This window comes from Rhagoletis pomonella, unplaced genomic scaffold (genome assembly GCF_013731165.1).
Source record: "Rhagoletis pomonella isolate Grant_MI unplaced genomic scaffold, Rhpom_1.0 Rhpom_scaffold_00058, whole genome shotgun sequence".
NCBI lineage: Eukaryota > Metazoa > Arthropoda > Insecta > Diptera > Tephritidae > Rhagoletis > Rhagoletis pomonella.
The window spans coordinates 63,255-83,625 of record NW_023458612.1 but is presented as its reverse complement, the minus strand read 5'-3'; the positions used below and the strand labels follow the sequence as shown (position 1 = coordinate 83,625).

The following is a 20,371-nucleotide window of genomic DNA, read 5'->3' as shown; positions in this document are numbered from 1 at the left end:
GCTAGTCTGATCTTTTCAGTTCTGGTGCGAATAAAACTACTTTATTCCACTTTTCACCCCTGAGGATGCTAAAAAAGTTTTAGCGAAACGTCGGGTGAAAAGTGGAATAAAGTAGTTTTATTCGCACCAGAACTGAAAAGATCAGACTAGCCTACAAACATAAAATAAAATAAATTTGAACTGATCGGACAAAAAAGATAGGTTGATTTTTTTACTTTAATTGGTTTGGTTTTGGTTTTCGCTAAATTTAGTTTTTATAATTTTTCTAAACAAAAGAAAAAAGTTTGAAATAAAGTGAGGAATAAAAATTTTTGATTTGTTTACTAAGCAAATGTTTATTTTTCGCCTTTCGCAAATTAAATAAGTTCTCTGCAAGAAGGTTTGATAAAAAAAAAGTGGACATTTATGGTATATGGTGTACAGGAATATCCCTTTTCCTTTTTGTTTTTTTTTTTTACAGTAAACCTTTTAGTGTGGGCAACAATGATATTTTTCAAGTAAGGCAGATCGGAATATGCGCACTCTGGGAAGACAATACCTGTAATTATTGTACCAGAGATGTGTGCGTACTTGCGTTTTCGAAGTAGTGAAGTCTGTAGCAACAGTAGCGGATTTGTTCCGACGGAATCGCACAGGTGTGTGGATGCCTTAAAAGAAAAATACAAGTTTCACAAGTTTTCGAAATTCGACACGTTGTTCAAACTAGCGATGGGTAGTGGGGGGTTGAAATTCCATTTTTTCCGAATTTCGAACATTGCCCAACCATTCGATTATTCGATTCGAAATTTGGTGGTGCAAATTCGACTTAATTCGAATTTTTTCGAATTTTCCAAAATTATTATTTTTTATTTCAACTTCTTAATCGAGTTCGGAGATGTTTGCGTTAAATATTTAACACCAAGTCATAAAATCTGTATCGTTCGTTCAGTTTAAAAAAAATGAGGTGTCAAATTCAAATAATCGCTTCCGCAGAAGTTTACATTAAATATTTAACACCAAGTCATAATATCTGTATCGTTCGTTCGATTTTCAAAAAGTAGGTAGGTGTCAAATGAAAGGTCTTGCCCTGTACATGTGTAATATGGTTTTAGTTTTGTGCCATATGTATGTAAGAAAATTAAAATCAAACTATTTAATAAGTTAAATAAATTACCCCAATATGAGTATCAATCGAAATGGTTTTGAATAAACTTTATTTTTTAATTACATTTAGGAGGGGTGACACCTGTTTGAAAAGTCGAATATAGTTAAAAAGTGTTGTGCTTAAAATACTATGCAACAATTTAAATATTTTTGAGGTGCTTGAAGAGAGTGGCCACCTGTCTAAAAAGTTAAACTCAAATTACACTATGGGACAGCCGAAACCAGCCCGGAATTTGTTAACATTCTCTGAAAGTATACCCATCCAGTAATAAAACACTCGGTGGATTTGCAAAAGTTAGCTCGTAGTTTTATTTCATGGCCTACTAAAGTTTTCATGTCTCGGCCTAAGTAGTTTTCAAAAAAGTCGAAAAAATAGTTAAAATAAATGTCTGAGCGAAATCAAAGTTTAAGACATATATAATAAATTTCATGGGAAATATTTTTGTAAAACATTTTAGCCCATTAGCTCGAGCCTAAAAGGCTTATTTTGACCCTTACTTCAAGAAATCCCGCCAAAAGCAAATTTGGAAGGTCGTTAGAAGATTGATATATTCTAGAAAATTATTCTCCTGGAAAATTTTACCTGGGGTCTTCTCAGGTGAAAGCTTCATGCCACCAACGTAAAAGCCTCTACACATTTAAAATAAAAAATCAACAAAAAACTAGTTTTGTACAAAAAAAATTTTAAATTTGAGTTTGGAATAACAGTTCCTTCTAGGCACAGATTTTTTGTCCCGATGCATCAGTTCGAAAGACATGTATTTTTTTTACTTGCATCCCTAAGACAAATGGAGTGCCACACACAGTGATGACAAATTTAGTCAGAAAGAATAAATTTGAAGAGTTGATTTTTATACCCGAGCGCACTTGTGCACAAGGGTATATTAATTTTGTCCACATAACGGTTGTTTGTAACAGCCAAAACGAATCGAGATAGATATAGACAAATGTATACATAAATGCTGAGAATGAATAGAGAAGTCGAGTAAGCCATGTCTGTCTGTCCGTCCGTCTGTCCGTCCGTCCGTGTACACGATAACTCGAGCAAAGATTGAGAAAGATCTCAACGAAATTTGGTATGTAGGTTTTCATTTATTCAAGGTAGGTTGGTATTGAAAATGGGCGAAATCGGACTGCAACCACCCCACTTCCCATATAACGGTAATTTCCAGAAATAAGAAAACTGTGATATTTTAGTAACTACTGAAGATAATTCACTCAAAATTGATATTTATAATAATTTTCACACGAAAGATAAGAATATTATAAATTTTTGGAAAATGGGCGTAGCCACGCCCACTTATGGTTACATGTGTATATCTTGGTAACCGCTGCACCAATTTCTTCCAAACTTGGCACAGTTATTGACCTTGGTAAAGTGTACCAAATGACCGACAATTTTTAAAATCGGACAAGAACCACGCCCACATCCCATATAACGGTAATTTAAAGAAATACAAACTCTTCTATAAATCAGTAAATATTAAAGCTATTTATTCAAAATTGATGGTTGCAACAATTCTTTACCAGGAAATATGCTTATGATAAAATTTTGGAAAATGGGTGGGGCACCGCCCACTTATGATCACATATATGTATCTCGGTAACCGTTATACCAATTTGTACCAAACTCGGTGTGGTTATTGTGCTTGCCACATAAAAGTAAATTGTTGAAAATGATTGAAATCGGACTAAAATTACGGCCGCTTTTCATATAACGGTAAATTTCAGAAATGCTTAAAGCTTCAATATTTCGAAATTTAAAGACGCTAATTTACTCAAAATTGATACACCCCGGCTTACCATGTAACGGTAGCCTTCGGAAAGGTGAAAAAATACTTGCGCCGGGTATTTAATGTTCGGCTCCGCCCGAACTTAGACTTTCTTACTTGTTTTAGAAATAAAGATGAAATTCGATTTTTTTCTAGAAAAATTCGATTTTGTTCGAATTTTGGCAACACAAAGTTCGATTTCAAAAATTCGCCATTTTGGAGCTAAAATTCGAATAAAATTCGAACATCGAAGCTTCGAATATCGAATTTACCCATCCCTAGTTCGAACATCATTTCGTTGTAATCGTTGAAGTGAGCGAACATCACGGCATACGGGTCTACGTCTTCTCAGTTAACATTTAGAGGCACAAATTATTCATACGGCTCGTTATGGACTCATATTTGTAGGTTTTTTTGGTGAATATACTAATACCGTTTTATCCAAAAAAAACAATTTGCAAAAGTTTCGGAATGGCTTTCCTTTATGGCCTCTTCTCCGGCAACACGGAAAAGCTCAAGTCAGTGCCTTCATATACTCAAAACAAGCGAAACTTTACATTTTTCCCCATTTTTGTAAGGCAGTTGGGAGTTGCATTTTTGTAAACGGCGGCTCATGACCTCTCTAAAATGGGGTATGGGAGGACCCGTGACTAATAATTTCTTTTCATAAAACAATGTTGGGAGTTGTAATTCGATGAAATCCATCTTATTAATCAAAAAGTGAATTTTGAATTTTTTATAAGCTAAAGGCCTTATTCATAAAAAATAAAATAGGTTTATAAAGCTCTATAAAGTGACATTTTAATAAAAATTTTGGATTTATAAAGCAGTTTATTTTTAAAAGCAAAATGGTCGAAAACAAAAGTTATGACCAACGAAAAAATTTTAGTTTTGGGAATAACACTTATAAAGTAACATACAATTTTTTTACTGTCCTACGGCCAACGTTTTCCACCTCAAAAAGAAATCATAACAGTTATTTAGGGTCTCTGGTAATTAGTATTAGTTATTTAATAATTTACATGGAAAATTAGTTGAATTTTAAAATAAAAAAGATATAATGAATTGTCGTGTCGTGAACACTAGGAAGATTAATTAGAACTTGGATTTGGTTATCCACTAGTATGCGTTTATTTTCGTAACGCTCGCTTAATGCTTGCCATGTCAGATCGAAATTCTCGTCGCTAAGGGGGAATTGCTTGACGATTTGACCGGCTTGCCCTTATGTTTTATACCGGGGATATATAATTTTTAGCGGATTATAATTGGGGGGTGGCTTATGTAGACGGCTGTAAACATATCTCGAAAAGATTGGCATTCATCATAACCGCCGTGGAAAATCACCGTGCGGGAGTTGCAGAAGCATGTGAGGATTTTCATCTGGATCAATTTGAGTAGGTCTAAGATCTTCGCTTTAGTCATTTCATAAGTATCAATACTAAACGCCAACGCCAAAAAATCATTTGGAAGGTCTTCATCATCCTTTAAGAAAAGTGAGTCATATGCCACGCCCACAAATCTTCTATTGTTTTATCTTTAATTTCGAGAGCCGACTATATGAATTCCTCTATGGGAGACGGGATGAGTCTGGCACAATATCTCATGAAGCAATTATTTTCAATATTAAATTTTTGCGCTCACGGGTCATGATATTTTCTTCTTTCTGAGTTTCTTGCTTCGGTAGAAGTCTGAATATTTTCAAGTACTTTGGCGGGAGTTGATTTAATTGGGATTTTGGAAATACTTTTGGAGTTTTGTTTAGTTGGCATTTTGGATCTAAAGAAGATTTATTTATATTCGAATATTTTCCTACGTAAATGAGGCTCTTGGATTAGGAATTAGGTGTATTTGTGGACTGTATGTATTTAAATGTATGCATATTTGTGACCCGTGAATTTTTCTACTGTTTTTATTAATTATTTTGGTTTTTTATGTATATTTAAATATATATTTTTCAAATTGGTTCGAGCGTAAATATATATGTTTAGAAAATGGTAAATTTGCTGCTGGGTTCACTTGCTTAATATGTGTATGGCTGCGAATTTTCGGAATGCGAATGTGCGAATGCGAATGTTAGGAATAACATTAAATAAGCTATAAGCAACTGAAGTCATCGTTTTTATTACTTAAAAATTTTTTATATTATTAGAACATTGTACGAGTGCATACAGTGTTTTAATAAGGCCGGCTGCACTGGACAATTGCTCAATTGGAACGCTGGCGGGTTGAGCGCTCAAATAAGTATGGTTCACTGTAAATCGGTACGCGTTCCAGCAATTCCTGTACAGCAATTGTTAAAATGTATTAAACAATTTCAATGCAGGTCGTTAGACAATAGATGTACAGTTATGAGGTTTAAATTTCATGGTACTGGCTTTTAATTTGTCCGTTATATTCGCGTTGGAAATGGCGGCTCAAAAAATAATGTTGAACAAATTGGTTGAAAATCCAACATTTTCGAGGTCAAAAATGAAATTTAAATAAAGATACCAAAAACTTCTAATTTCTCTCCAAAAATCAATGGATGGATTCCTTCTGCTTGAATTAACGGAGTAAGCTAATCATTAAAAACATCATTTCGTTCAATTGAAAAAAAAATCGGAACACGATTATCCACAATTCAGAGAATTCGAGTTATAACAAAACTTAAACCTTATCAAGTTATAATATACAAGATTCAGTTAGACTTAATAAATTTAATAACAAAAACCGCAATTGTTTACTTTACCCCAATGTTCACACCAAATGTGGTATTTTATAATAATGAGTATAAAAACATGTTAAACACTTGACTTCGGTCAATTCCCACGTTGAAAGTTTTAAGCTAAAAAGAAACATTATTATATTCTTTTAAAACTTAATTTATAGAAGTTGACACAGTTATCAAAGGGCAATGCAATGTCGAGAGAATCGAGGCAGTCTCATTAAAACTCCACAATTGTTCATATAACCCCAGAAATATGCTGGAAGGAGCGCTTGCACAATGTGTTAAGCAATTGTGTAACTTAGTTAGACCTTCAGTAAAGTTTTAATAAAAGTTAGTTATTCACAGATAGCTTTAAATCGGTTTGAAGCCAATGATGTGAATAAAGTTCCGGAAGTCATAAATTTAAGAATATGTCCTATTTACGTCAAATCGAAAAACAAAGGTACAAGTTACTTGAGAAAACGGCCCTTAGGCGCTTAGTGGGTAAGCTGTCCTTCGTTTATATTTTTTATTGTAGCAATATAGCTGACTTTATGTAGGTTTGTAAGGGGTTTAAAAATTGTTTAGTATCTATATGAAAATCTCTATTGTCTTTTCTACTTCCCTTTGGTTTTTCCGCTCTTTATTACTCTGTAGTTGTTGCCTCAGAAGGTTCTTTAGGTGATTTTGCTGGTGCAGACCACTTCGCATAATGTTGCTGCTGCTGACCAAGATTCTACTTTTGGCAGTGCTCCTGTTTGATGCTCATCAAATTTTCCTTGGCAATGGAGAATTTCGGCTTGGTTTTCTTGTATTGCTTGTTTTTCATTTTTGTCGGGTGCACAAACTTTAAATTTTTGAGTTTTTTTTTTGTTTTTTATATAAGTAATTGTTTTGCAGGTAACTGTCTTTGTATTTCGTAGCTGCGCCAATAAGAACAGGTATGTGTTTTTTAATAACTTTTCAGGAGAGCAAAAAACTGATTCCTGGTGCCAATAGGTAATATTTTGCAAGATGCGTATTGAAAGAAAAATTATATTAAAAATATGCTATTGATTCAGGAAAAGAAATCACATTTTTTTACCAATTGCGACGTGATCAACATTTGCGCCCCTTTAAAGCACATATGTATGTAGCTGTTTTTATACACGATTTAAATTTGCTTTTGGCGGTATGGAATCGTATGCAATTTGTACATAATACTGCCGTTAGGCCTAGATGCAATGTATAGAAGTTGAGGACTCGATTATTGAACTGCTCGTTGCTCCTGTTATGTAATGAAAAATGGTCAGAAACGTTTTTATTGGATTTTTGTAAAAAAAATTAATGCAAAGTTATGAGTGGACACATACTTTGTACAAACCATGAAATTGCCAGAGATACGAACTGGTTTTTCAAAGTTTGGATAGGTGATATCCAATGAAAGCTCATGCAGTGAAAGCTCTCATAGACGGACGTTCTAATAAGCGGACATCTCCTATAAGCGGACACATTCCTGGAAACGAACAATTTTTGGTTTTTTTCCATAAAAAATGCTCTCCCATACATGGACTTTCCAATAAACGCACGCGGACACTCAAAAATGTTCATTTATGAGAAAAAATCTCCCATAAGCGGACGCGAAGCTCTAACAAGCGGACAATTTTGTTTTTTTTTCCAAACTTTGAAAAAGTGCATTGGGTCAAGTTAATACGCTGACTGAAAAAACAGTTCGCATCTCTGGCAATTTCATGGTTTGTACAAAGTATGTGTCCACACAAGAACATAGTCCATATTCAAAGATATTTTCTTTTATAGAAACAGTGTTGCCTTTTCGTTGCCAATGGGCAATGGGATTTGTTGGAAGGAAAGAAAACGCTATAAATTTTGAATTTGTAATTAGTTCACCCTTTTTCTGTCTATTGAAGAACAAAAACTATTTTAATTTAGAAACCCGCAATTTCCATTTTTTAAATTTGAATTTAAATTTTAATTTTTCCAAAATTTCCATAAGCGGACATCTCTCATAGGCGGACAAAAAGTAGGCGACCATCGGTGTCCGCTTATGGGAGCTTTCACTGTATATACAATAAATAATTTCATATGCATACTCTAAATAATTAACATTATAAGGATGTGATGGCCTCGCCTGTCGCATACGACTTATGTAATCCATTGGTGAATACATCGGTGGATTGTTCTAATGTAGAGTGGACGGTGTCTACCTCCATACTTTTTACCTTTGTTATTTGTTGAATTCCAATTGCAAGCGATCAAAGTAAATAGTAGAATCTATGTAGTGTAAGTGGTATGTGCATACATATGTATGTATGTATTTAGTTGGTTTATAATTATTTTTTACATCGAAATCAAAGCACACTCATCTACCATCAAAAACAGTTATAAGCAAGTAAGCATATACCCGCTTTTTCAGAGTATTTCTAGTACTGCGAGCACATAGCTGTTTTTGATCAGTTCTAAACCAAATGAGATATAAGAAAACGACAAATTCAGAAATGTGGGCAATACATAGTGTTAATAAAATATGCAGTAAAAAAATTTAAAAAATCACATGACTGTTTTTGTTGGCGCTGCGACGATTTGTTTTAATGATATTTTATGTATTTTCACTCTTAAGCGACCGAGTCTTGTGTTTTATTTATGAAAATATGTCCATAGGTGCCACGGCCGTATCACCGAACCACTTTTTGCCAAGTTTTAACGTATTATATTTGTTGTTATTGAACTTTTGTTATATCTTTAAATAAAAATATAGTTCGTTCTTTAACAAAGCGCGGAAATCCATGTTTCCAAATTTGAGCAGTCCACTTGCAAAGGCGATATGTAATTTTTTTTAGATTTTTAGTTTTTGGCGAGTAACGTACCAGTATTTAAAGTAGTTTCATGTCCACTAACAATACAGTGCAAAATCTTTATATTTTCTGAAAAAATAGCATCAAATATTAACTACTATTGCAAAAGTCGCTATAATACTTATTTATACACTTTCAAAAATCTCCATCTTCTGATGAACTCAGAAAACTGCAAGAACACGTGGTAGTTTCGGTGCCTAGTGGAAGGCGTCGTAAAAAAGAAGCAGACCAATCTTCATGGAAGAGCGAACGCGAAAAGCAAAAAAAGATAGCTATGTAAAAGTTCCTGTTTCATAACTCGCTATATTCAATTTTTGTATATAAAAGTTGCAAAAACTACCACATTGTCATATTGTTTTTTAATGTTATTAGGCTCTTGTTTATCCAAATTTTCAGATAATAAAGAGAGATATACAATTTGGATGTTACTTGTTGTTGTAGACGTTTTTTTTAAATTATGGCTCACTATTATAAAATCATATAACGCTGTTTGCAAGTGGACTACTCATTTGTGCAATATTAAAAAAAAAATTCAACAAACTTTCGTACAAATTTCGAACTTTTAAAAATTCTAAAAAACCAATCGACATTTTTAGCCATTTGAAACGTGTACTTAATTCTACTTGAATTCAATGGGCTACAAAACTGCACACTCAGAATTTAATTAAAAAACTCGAAATTTTAACGAAAATTTGTAGAATTTTTTTTAACTGCATAAATTTTTAAGGCAGTGTCACTCGATTGGTACATTTGTACAGATTTGTAAATTTTTATATTGGGCTATTGGTAAAAAAAAGTGGGACAATTTTTATTTTTGCATTCAAAAGATTGGTACAATAAAGCGATGTTCTATTGAAAAATTTCAATAAATCAATTTTCGTGATTGGGATAGTGAAAAATATTTTGGGTGTTCAAACAATTGGGATACGATTTACACCAAATTTTAGCAAATACCCAATCGTGCCTTTAAACTTGTATTTATACGGATGTTGGTAAAGAACGAACTATAAAAAACTAACCGAAATTAAATAACAACAAAAATAATATTTTAAAACTTGTCAAAATTTGGTTCGGCTGTAATTTTTTCGACTACTGTACATAAGTTGGCTATGATTACTCGGCCGTGCTATCATAGTAGCGCAATGCCACTCATATTTGACTTACAAACAAACTACGGGCAGGAATTTCAAGATTTCAACCCTGTTTTTATGAACAATTTTATTTTTTTCAGTATTTTTCTTTTAATCAAAATATGTTGAAATAGAAGCGAAACTAAAAAAAAAATTTGCCAAAACACCAAAAAAAAAATCCTGGCTACGGCCCTGATAGGTGCCCTTCTTTATGGCGAAGACGGACTATAGCAAAGGGAGAAGCGCCCATGGCTAAGGCTTTCCACTGCGTTTCAAATCAAGTGAAACACGCTCGCGTTTTGATCAAGACATTATAAAAAGTCTATTTTTTATTGATAATTAAAATATAAGGACATATGCAAATAGAAATAGGTATATGTTTTTTTCGTTGAACTGAACTTTGCGGTGGCCGTTTTCCCGTGTGCGCGCGGTGATGGTTGATTTTGGGGTGGTTTTCCTTTTTTCACTTTATTTTTGTTATAACGAAAAGTTATGCAAAGGTGCAGAGAGGGCATTAAGGTGCTCCTTCATTACAATCGGGCGATTGTACAAATGTATTTACGATATTCTGCTTTCCCAACACCGTCGCTTCACATACGGACCAATCTCTTTTTTCCCAATGTTGGTGCTTTGCGCAACTGTCTCACAGACAATATAAGCACGGGTATTTGGTGTATCTACTTTGCTGTCCTAATAGGAAGTTAAATATTTTAAGATCAACACAAATGCTCCATTGTTGTTCATTATATTTAATTTTGTCCAACACATGTGAATTATTTTGATAAATTTATTTTATCTTTGTTGAATGTGCAACTCATCCATAATTAAAAAAGGACACACTTAAGGCTTCGTTTAGAACTGTCTATCAAAACACGTCATTCGGTTGGCTCGTATTCCGAAAGACCCATTTCCAGAATAAGGCCCTTGCACATCAGCAAAAAACAATATCATTTTCCGAATGGAAAAATGGTAGCAGGTAGTGCTCCCCTGTACGATAGTATCTCACTTTTGTACCTGTCATTAACCAAGTTTTTTCTTTTAATCAAGAAGCCAATACTTCTGCAGATTCATTTAATTCCTCTTGGGAGAAAAGGTTTTGGATTGTAGACGTTATTTCTTCGGAATCACTGTCACTGCTCACCCATCGGATGATGGGTCATAGAATTAAAACAGAAGTAACAGTCATCAAAGTGATTATTCTGTTATTTTCATTGCATAGGCACTCCGAACCTTATAAAAAATGTGCACACTAATGTATTAACTTCAGCTAATACACAAAACTGAAGTTAATTTCAAAACTACATCCAGAAAGACAATAAGTATGGTCAATTAAAAAATTAGTATCTTTATTCTCATGCGAATAACTTTCACTTTTTTGTGTGGATTTATTTATTTGTCTTAAATTTTTTCATAAATATGTTCCTTTAAGATTATAAATATAGAAAAATTTCCGAAAGTCGTTTTCCGATATATTTTTTATAGTGTATGTAAATAGGAAATTTTCCCACTTTTGTTTGTATTTATCTTGAAAACGTGTAATTGTAAATAAAATTGAATTATTATTGAAAGATACAAATTTAAAGACATTTCGTCCCTAGACACGAATAAAGGCGCGAGCTCTAAAATTGACCGCGAAAACAGACGCATAAAAAAACTTCAGCGAAGAAATACTCTTAACATAGCTGACGGCGAAGAAAGACGAGTAAACTTTTTTTTTGGCGGTCAACTATGTTTGCGGGTGTAACAGTGTGTAAATTCCCTAAAGAGTTTTTAGGGAATGGTGCTGAAGTGACAATCCTTGGCCAGGTATAAATCAATGTTAACGCGTCTTTCTTCGCCGTCAACTAGGTTACGCGTCTTTCTTCGCCGAATTTTTCTTAAGCAGTCAAAACACTAGCGCGCTTTATTCGTGTCTAGTGGCGATTTCATTTGATCTACTTTTTATTTTGATTGGTTAAAGAATTATCCAAATATTAGAAATTTTTATGATCGATCTTTTTTCTCTAATCGGAAACCGTTATACGCCGATATCCCAAAAACTATACTTAGGATAAAAAATTAGTTTCTAGTTAAGTAATATATTATATGTAAGGTCCTAGATTGCAAAATAATGCTGCACCAAAATCACTGTTGACCAGTGATTTCTTCTTTTCTCTTATAAAAATATTTTTCTTTACTTCTTCTACTTTTACAAAGCATTACACAAAGCTCGCACTCACCGCTGTCTGCTTTTGAACTTGGTCCGAAAATAGCAACCACTCCGTTGTCGATTAGATTGCAAGCTGGACAGATAAAAATATGTACATATTTACGGTTTTTATTATAAATAACTTTCCCACCTTCGCGTTGTAGTAGCATGCTCCCGTCTGTTTCACTTAAGCGTCTTATTAGTGGCAACATTTTAAAGTTGTCTTTCTTCTCATTGTTAATACTATCCACAGTTGCAATAAAAGTTCGCTCCAGGTCATATTCATTTTCGTAGAATAATGCACCTAGTAACAAGTAATAACAATTTGTAATTTTTGAAACAGTAATTAAAAACATGTTTTTTTACCGATGTTAATTTGCTGCAACGCCAATGCGTTTATTGCACAAATAAAAATCAATGGCGCAAGGATTGAATATTTCCACATTTTATAACTTAACATTTATGTAAGAACATACTCTATTCTAGGCACAATGAGATCTCGGAGACAACTAAAATTTTAAATTCTCAAAAACTCGTTTTCCATGCAGAATGTTCATTGCGATGGTATTTTGTAATGTACTAGAGGGCTGCATGAATTCATTCAAAACGGCTTATGAGTTATTCATATACAAAACGAATGAATGATTTTGGCTTAAATTTTTTTTGAATTTTACATTACAATATTCAAACAAAGTGAAAATAAATTGAATTTAAATATATGAACATTTTTTGTATGAATAACCAAAAATATTTTTATACCTTTCATTAGCATGAAATGGTATTATAACTTTGGTCCGATGTTTGTAAGTACCAGAATAAGAAGAGATAGACCCATTAAATTGTATACATAAATGATCAGAACGTCGAGCTGAGTCGATTTAGCCATGTCCGTCTGTCCGTCTGTTTGTATGCAATCTAGTCTCTCAGTTTTCGAGATATCCGGATGAAATTTGGTATGTGGGTGTATTTTTATAATGTATTAATAATTTGTCGGAACCGGAAGAATCGGACCACTATAACCTATAGCTCCCATACAACTGATTGTTCAAATATGAGATTTTTCGTTTGTAGGTGTTCTGACCTAGCTCGTTATAGATATAACACCGTGCGATAGTAAATTCATATATAGTAAAATAGCGTTTTTAGTTTTTCACTCTGACGTCAGTAATTCAAAAATGATTTCAAAATTCAGTGAAATGTCCTTAGAGAAGAAGTATGGGTTCCAAATTAAAGAGAAAATGCTGTAGAATTTAAGCGGATTCAATTTTTGTGTTGCATAAGGACTGGTAAGTATTGAAAATGTCCTTTTAAAATTGTATCCCTGAAACTTCGCAATATTTGTTTTTTAAAAAATGATATGTTAAGGACTTATATAAACTCGATAACATCCTCGAATTTGGTCGTTTAACTTTATTTTTTTTTTATTCTAAAGAAATTTCCTCTTTTATTTCATATATTTAAAATTACAAACGGCCTCAAGCTCAATAAAAATTGTTGAATATAATTGTTATAAGGCCATTAAATAACAAAAACAAACTACAAAGTCCTTTAAAATAAATCCTGACGTCTGAGAGAAAAAATAAAAATTCCACTGTCAATTTTTATTGTGGCGTATTCATATTTATTTAAATAGTGTTATTGAGCTTTGTACCACGATTTGTTTGTTAGCAAAAATGAAAAAAACAACAATGCTTAAGCGGTAGATTCAGGAATATCGGAGTTTTCCGATATTTCAATAACTGATGACGCTAATTTACTCCAAGTTAATAGTTACAACAATCTATTAACAATAAATAAGACTGCTATACACTGAGGGAAATAATGCATAGTAAAAAGTAACCCTTTATATTTGATTATCGTTTAAAAATGTTCGTATTTAAAAATAATATTTTCGTACAAAATTTATTACGCAAGTATTTGACTGTTCACATCTGAGTATGTATATATAAGTGTACATACTAGAGGTATACGCCGCCGAGCCACGCCGCCGCCGCCGCCGTTTTTTGTCATTACTCACGCGCCGCCGCCGAGTTACGAAAATATCGGCGCGGCGGCGGCGGCGGCGGCGTTCGGCGCCTAAGGAATTTTGTACAAAGTTTTCATGAAACGCATCGCTTGAAGGAACTACTACTACAGAATATATAACAATTTTTTTCAATACCACAACAATATTCCTTTTTTACAGATTACTACAACAACAAGAAAGTTGTCACACACCAAAAGACTTTAACGATAATATCTCAGAAAGCAGTTTTAACAGAAGTGCCCTTATTGCATCTAACTCCTCGATTATTGGAGATAAAACAAAAACAAATTGATCTTCTTGTGTATTTTTTCTTTAATAAAGAGTTGAATATTTTTTAAACAGATTTTAAATAAGTAAGTTATTTTATTCCGGGGTCCCACAGACGTATACAAGTTCTATGTGGCAGTGTGAAAACTATGTTAGCATTCACAAGTGGTGGGCAAACCCCAGAAAGGTTTTGCTCCATCGCATCGCAATGTTTTCTACACAGGGTTAAAGATCCCCCTTCTTGATGGAAATTAGTAGTATTTTTCATTACTTTTGTTTACCCTCGGAAAATTTGGCACTTAAAATTTTAGTGGAAATTTTAACCAGGCCTGTTCTGCTGGGAGTTGATGTATAAAACCCCCGGAAAATAGTAGACCACCCTAGTTTTCAATCTATAACCCGCAAAAAATCGTAAGAACCCCTTAATTTAACATAACGGTAGATAACGTTATTTCAGAAATTTATTAATAGCGAAATAAATTACTCCAATAACTTAGCTTTAATTTTTTTTTATTTCTTTAAATTTAAATAGTACATACGGATCTATAGAGAACATAGAGAACCATGTATGTATGTAGTATATTTCTTTATTTATTTTTTAAATTCAGTCTACAGAACTAGTTTCTTACAGACTAGTGAAGACTCTAGGTGAATATTGTAAACAAATTATTCTTAAATCTATCAATACTTAAGTTAAAATCGATAACACTAGAATATGTATTGCACAATTCAATGATCTAGCAATTGGTTCATTTTTGGCATAATTCGTGGTATGCAGAGCATCAACCAATAGCCTTTTGTTTCTTAAATTACGCGGGGGATTATATAATATGAGCAAATCTGTTAAATAAGCCCAATTTGTGTGCCCATTGATTATTTTAGAAATAAATGTAATGAAGAAGTAATCTCTTCTTTCCTTCAAAGACTGGAGACCCAGCAATTTCTGTCTGCCAATATAGGGAGGAACATAACCTTGCCAGGGCAACTTGCAAATAGCGAATATGGTGAAAAACTTGTGAACTCTTTCTATTTTGATCGAGTCCACTTCATAATATGGACTCCATATTATAGAACAGTATTCCAGACGGCTTCTTATTAAAGGATTTTAAAGTTACTGGATCTCTGAACTCTTGAGTATTTCGCCTAATAAAGCCTATCATTGAGAACGATTTAGATACAATATAGTCAACGTGTTTTGTAAACGCGAGTTTGGAGTCAAAAATAATGCCCAAATCTTTTATTTCAGTGCTCCGCTTTATAACGCAACCATCTAATTTATAGTCAAAAGGTATATCACTACTAGACTGCCTCGAGAACGTAACTACGCAACATCTACCTATATTTAGGTTCAAACAGTTTAATGTACACCACTGCTGAAATTCATCTAGATCGAGCTAAAGACGATTACAATCTGAGAGATCACGCACAACTGAAAAAAGTTCAACATCATCTGCAAACATCAGGCAGTTTGCAAAATTAAAATAGTTAGGCAAGTCGTTTATAGAATAAACAACAGTTTAGAATAAACAACAGTGGTCCACAATGCGTGACCTGTGGTATGCCCGACCATGCATTAACTGTCACTTGAGATGTTGTTACCCCAATTTGCACAAGTAACTTTCTTTGCGTTAGACCCTCTTCGGTTCGCCTATCCATCAGCGCCAGGCACTCAAAATTTTAATTCAAGTAGGAAGTAACAATATTTAAATTTAAAACTAATTTAATAAGGAATGCCTAACGCTAACGAGATGACATGATAAGATTAGTAGCCTCATGGCTCTTTTGGGCAGTAGCGCCGGCCTTTACAGACGCGCCGGCGTCGCCGCCGCCGCCGATTATTTTTGAAGTTGACCACGCCGCCGCCGCAAAGCCTGTCGGCGTAAACCTCTAGTACATACGCACCCCAAGCATGCAGAGCGCCGCTCTGAGAGCCGTGACAACACAAACATACATACATAGTACAAATCGCGTATTCAACATTTGAACGCAAATTTATATGTCTGGATGTAGCTGAGTGCGCAAAGATGCTTGCCACAAGTTGTTGATATCCGGAGATGGTCGGGTTCGAATTCCACTGCAGGCAGCATGCAAATTAATTTTTTTTTTAGTTTTAGTTTTAGTACGAACGCGGTCATTTTAATATGCGCGTAATTGAATTGAATATTTACCAATACACAGTACTTTCGTTGATGTTTATAGTAAGATCAATTACGTTTCTACTTGATTTTAATATTTTTTTCCCTCAGTGTAGATTTTCAGGAATTTGGCGTGGCACCGCCCACTTTATAACTACCAAGGTGTACCTCGGTAACCACTAAATCGATTTGTACCTAACTAGGTTCAATTATATTATTAAGTCTAACTCTGCATATTATCGAAAACGTTTGAAATCGGGTAAAGATCCCTACTTATCATGCAAAGGTGATTCAGATAAAGTTGAAACGATGATAATTGATGTCTGCGCCGGGTATACATGTAGGGTTCGGTTTCGCCCGAACTTATACTTCTTTATTTGCTTGTTATAACTTCTCAATTTATGCAGCTAGGGAATGTAATTTTGCACAGTTTTCACTCATTATTAACATAATACTTACAGTGAAAATAACAAAGATCGGGTTACTAAAATATACATCTCTCATACAACTGATAGTTCAGATATGAGATTTTTCGTTATAAATCTATTTTCACCCATTATTAACAGAATACTTACAGTTAAAATTACAAAGATCGGGTCACTATTACATATAGCTCCCATACAACTGATTATTCAGATATGCGATCTTTTGTTATGACTCCTCCATTTATGCAGCCGGGAACATGAAATTTCGCAATATTTTCACACATTATCAAAAGAATACTTACAGTGAAAATGGCGAAAATCGTGTCGCTACAACCTATAGCCTCCATACAACTGATTGTCCGGATATGAGATTTTTTGTTATAACTTCCCCATTTATGCCGCTAGAAACATACAAATTTCGCACTATTTTTACTCATTATCAACAGAAAGTTTACAGTGAAATGAAGAAAGATCGGGTCACTATAACCTATTTATTGTCTTCATACAACTGATTGTTCAGATGTGGGGTTTTACTGTAAAACTCCTTTGTTAGAACAGCTAAAACCGATACATTTCGTAAGCTATTTTATAAATAATAATACAAAGTCTACTGAGAATCTATGCTGTATAAGCTTTATCTCCTATACCACTGACTGTTCAAATACCAGTTATTGCGATATATCTCCTTTATGTAAGATTCTAAACCCATTAAATTGTATTATCGGTTTACATACCGATCACACAGCAGTGCAAATCACTGGTTGCTGGATTGGTGCTATATAAGGTATCCCAGCGAACGGCAGTGCGCGCGAGTGACGAAAGCAGCCACAGTAGCATGCTGAAATGACTCGCTTATATATACACGAGATTTGGAAGTTTTTATCCAGACGTCCAATCGACATGTTTGAGATATCGTGTGTCCAGAAAATGTATTCAAGCTTCATAAGCGTTTACCGGATTCTTAAAAATTTGGCTAAAGTGTTGCGAAACAAAAAACGTTTTTTTGATTTTGCCGGTTTAAGGGGGTGTGGGCACACCCAACATATTTAGTGTTATTCTATAGGCCAATACCTTTCAAACGATACCTTAAATATTAAGTTCCGGCCACTAGTTGGAAAGATATAGAGGTATATGTGTTTTGGTTCGTGTCTCCACTACGAGATGCTTTGGTATGTATGTGTCGTCTGTACGTACCATCATTTAATTTTTTTTAAACTTTCAGGAATTAAACTATAAAAAAAACTAAGAAGGTTTTGTTCCAGGATGTTTTGATTCGTACGCCTTTGTGGGCGTGGCTGCTGCCTGAAATTCGAAAAAATGCAATTTTTTAAACTACAACTGAGGCCGCACTAGTCAGTCCATGTCATTCATGTGGATATCAGTAGAAGGGTCTTCAAACTAGCTATCTAACGCTATCTGTTTTGTTTATAAAATATAAATATGTCATAACTTTACCGCCTGAACACTAAAAATCGGGCTGCTGAAAATATACATTTCTGGTATTTTCTCAAAAACTGGCCAGTCGATTTTATTCCAAATTTTCACAAATCTAGCCCAAAATCTTAGCTTTCATCTGGCATACAGCTTATATCTGGAAACTTGTTGTGGCGATATTGCGATTCAAATTGAAAAAATATCGCTCCAGAAAGGGTCAAATGGTTAAAAATTAACATGTCCGTCTAATTTGGTTACTTTAAAATATAAAAATAACATACCCAGTTTCCCGAAAAAAATTTCTAATTCCCCGATTGCCACTTAAACCGAAATTCCCTGGAAATCGCGGAATTTCCCGCGAGTTGACAAGTTGAAGGATGCAGCTGTGCTAATCAATTCGTACATGTCTTGGAAATCACAATTTGTGTGTATTTTAGAGTTTTTTCCAGTCACATGCCGAAATTGTAACATTTTTCCCCATTTTAATTGCAGGTATGTACACAGTATGTAACTATGCTACATGGGTTTATCACCCGCACTTGACCTACCTGGGAAGACGCGTTACCTGCAGTTGTACATAAATATGTATGGATGAATGCATTTAGTTCACCCAATGTGCCACTACTACTTACATATATATGTATAAATTGCCACTGAGCAAAACTACTTGAGAAAAAAGCATTAGTTTAATAGCACGAGTGCAACATCGTAAACGCGATAGAAGTAAAACTTCTTAAAAAAAGCACATGCGTGCACACCCGGTAGAAATCTTAACGAAAATTTAACTACCAGGCAATTAGACGAATACAGTTGTTAATTTTATCGAAAGTTGGTACCAAGTTGATAAGTTTTTATCATTTCTCATAATTCTTTTTATTTTTAATTTTTTCGAAAACAAAGGTTTGTGATCATTATTTTTCGCTTTATTCCGTATTCGAAAAATTATATGTTTCAAGGACAAATCGATTTGAATACATAATTTAGATTTAGATAATATTTTTAGCAATTTATTTGAGAAAAATAATCCATTTAGATTATTGTTTGTATTTTCATCGATTTTAAATTTGCTACCCCAAAATAATTGATATCAAATAAAACACCTCTTTGAGGTAAAAGTTTCGAGTGACGAAAGCTGAACTAGAAACACAAAACTTATGATATCAATTTCGTCACGAAAATCATACGCATTTTTTAACTGCCTTTGAAACGTACGGAAAATCTTTTATTTATTTATTTGGAACGTTGCGAAATTCCGTCTACTGCTAGAAACAAAAAATAAAAATCAGAACATTTGCAACGATTCGTATGAATAAAAAAGATTTTCCCTACGTTTCAAAGGCAGTTAAAAAATGCGTATGATTTTCGTCACGAAATTGATATCATAAATTTTGTGTTTCTAGTTCAGCTTTCGTCACTCGAAACTTTTACCTCAAAGAGGTGTTTTATTTGATATCTTCCATACCTCTGATTGTTTAGATATGATTTTTTATATATGTAACTCCTTTATCTATGTTATGTATGCTGTGAATATATAATTTTTTTTTCAAATGTAGTAATCTGTTAAAGTAAAATTTTCAGATGTTCATGAAAGGTATGAAGCCTTCGGCATAGAGGAAGACAGCGCTGCTCTTACTTGTTTCTACGCACATTTGTACAAACTTACATATGAGTAGTCCACTTGCAAAGTGCGCTATGTAAATTTTTTTCGATTCTTAGTTTTTGGTGTTTAAACGTACCAGTATTTAAAGTAGTTTCATGTCCACTAACAATACAGTGCAAAATCCTTATATATTCTGAAAAAATAGCATCAAATGTTAGCTACTCTAGCAAAAGTCGCTATAATACTTACTGTATGTATATATACACTTTCAAAAGTCGCTATAATATTTATTGTACGTATTTATACAAGTTCAAAAGTCTCCATCTTCTGATGAACTTAGAAAACTGCAAGAAAACGTGGTAGTTTCGGTGCCTAGTGGAAGACGTCTTAAAAAAGAAGCAGACCAACCTTCATGGAAGAGAGAACGTGAAAAGCTTAAAAAAGCTGGCTATATAAAATTTACTCTTTCAAAACTCGATATATTTAATTTCTATATATAAAATTTGCAAAAACTACCATACTGCGATTTTGATTTTTAATGTTATTACGCTCTTATTTATCCAAATTTTCAGATAATAAAAAGAGATATACAATTTGGATGTTACTTGTTGTTGTAGACGTTTTGTTTTATTTATGGCTTACTATTATAAAATCACATAATACTATTTTCAGGCAGGCAGTTAATCGATCAATTATCCAAACTTTCTCAATTA

At 33.6% G+C, this 20,371-nt stretch overlaps 1 protein-coding gene across 2 annotated transcripts in view; it reads right to left on the bottom strand.

Annotated features, from left to right (window-relative positions):
* The window catches only part of LOC118749821 (glutamate receptor ionotropic, kainate 3-like), a 103,565-nt gene extending 91,275 nt beyond the window's left edge, over positions 1 to 12,290 (bottom strand). For both annotated transcript variants that reach the window (XM_036484594.1, XM_036484595.1), the window contains exons 1-3: positions 12,138 to 12,290; positions 11,923 to 12,075; positions 11,803 to 11,865 (exon numbers count right to left, since the gene is read on the bottom strand). In XM_036484594.1, coding sequence (XP_036340487.1) covers positions 11,803 to 11,865; positions 11,923 to 12,075; positions 12,138 to 12,231 — 310 coding nt within the window. In that variant the 5' untranslated portion in view covers positions 12,232 to 12,290. The remainder of the gene's footprint in view (positions 1 to 11,802; positions 11,866 to 11,922; positions 12,076 to 12,137) is intronic.
* Positions 12,291 to 20,371: the final 8,081 nt, after the last annotated feature.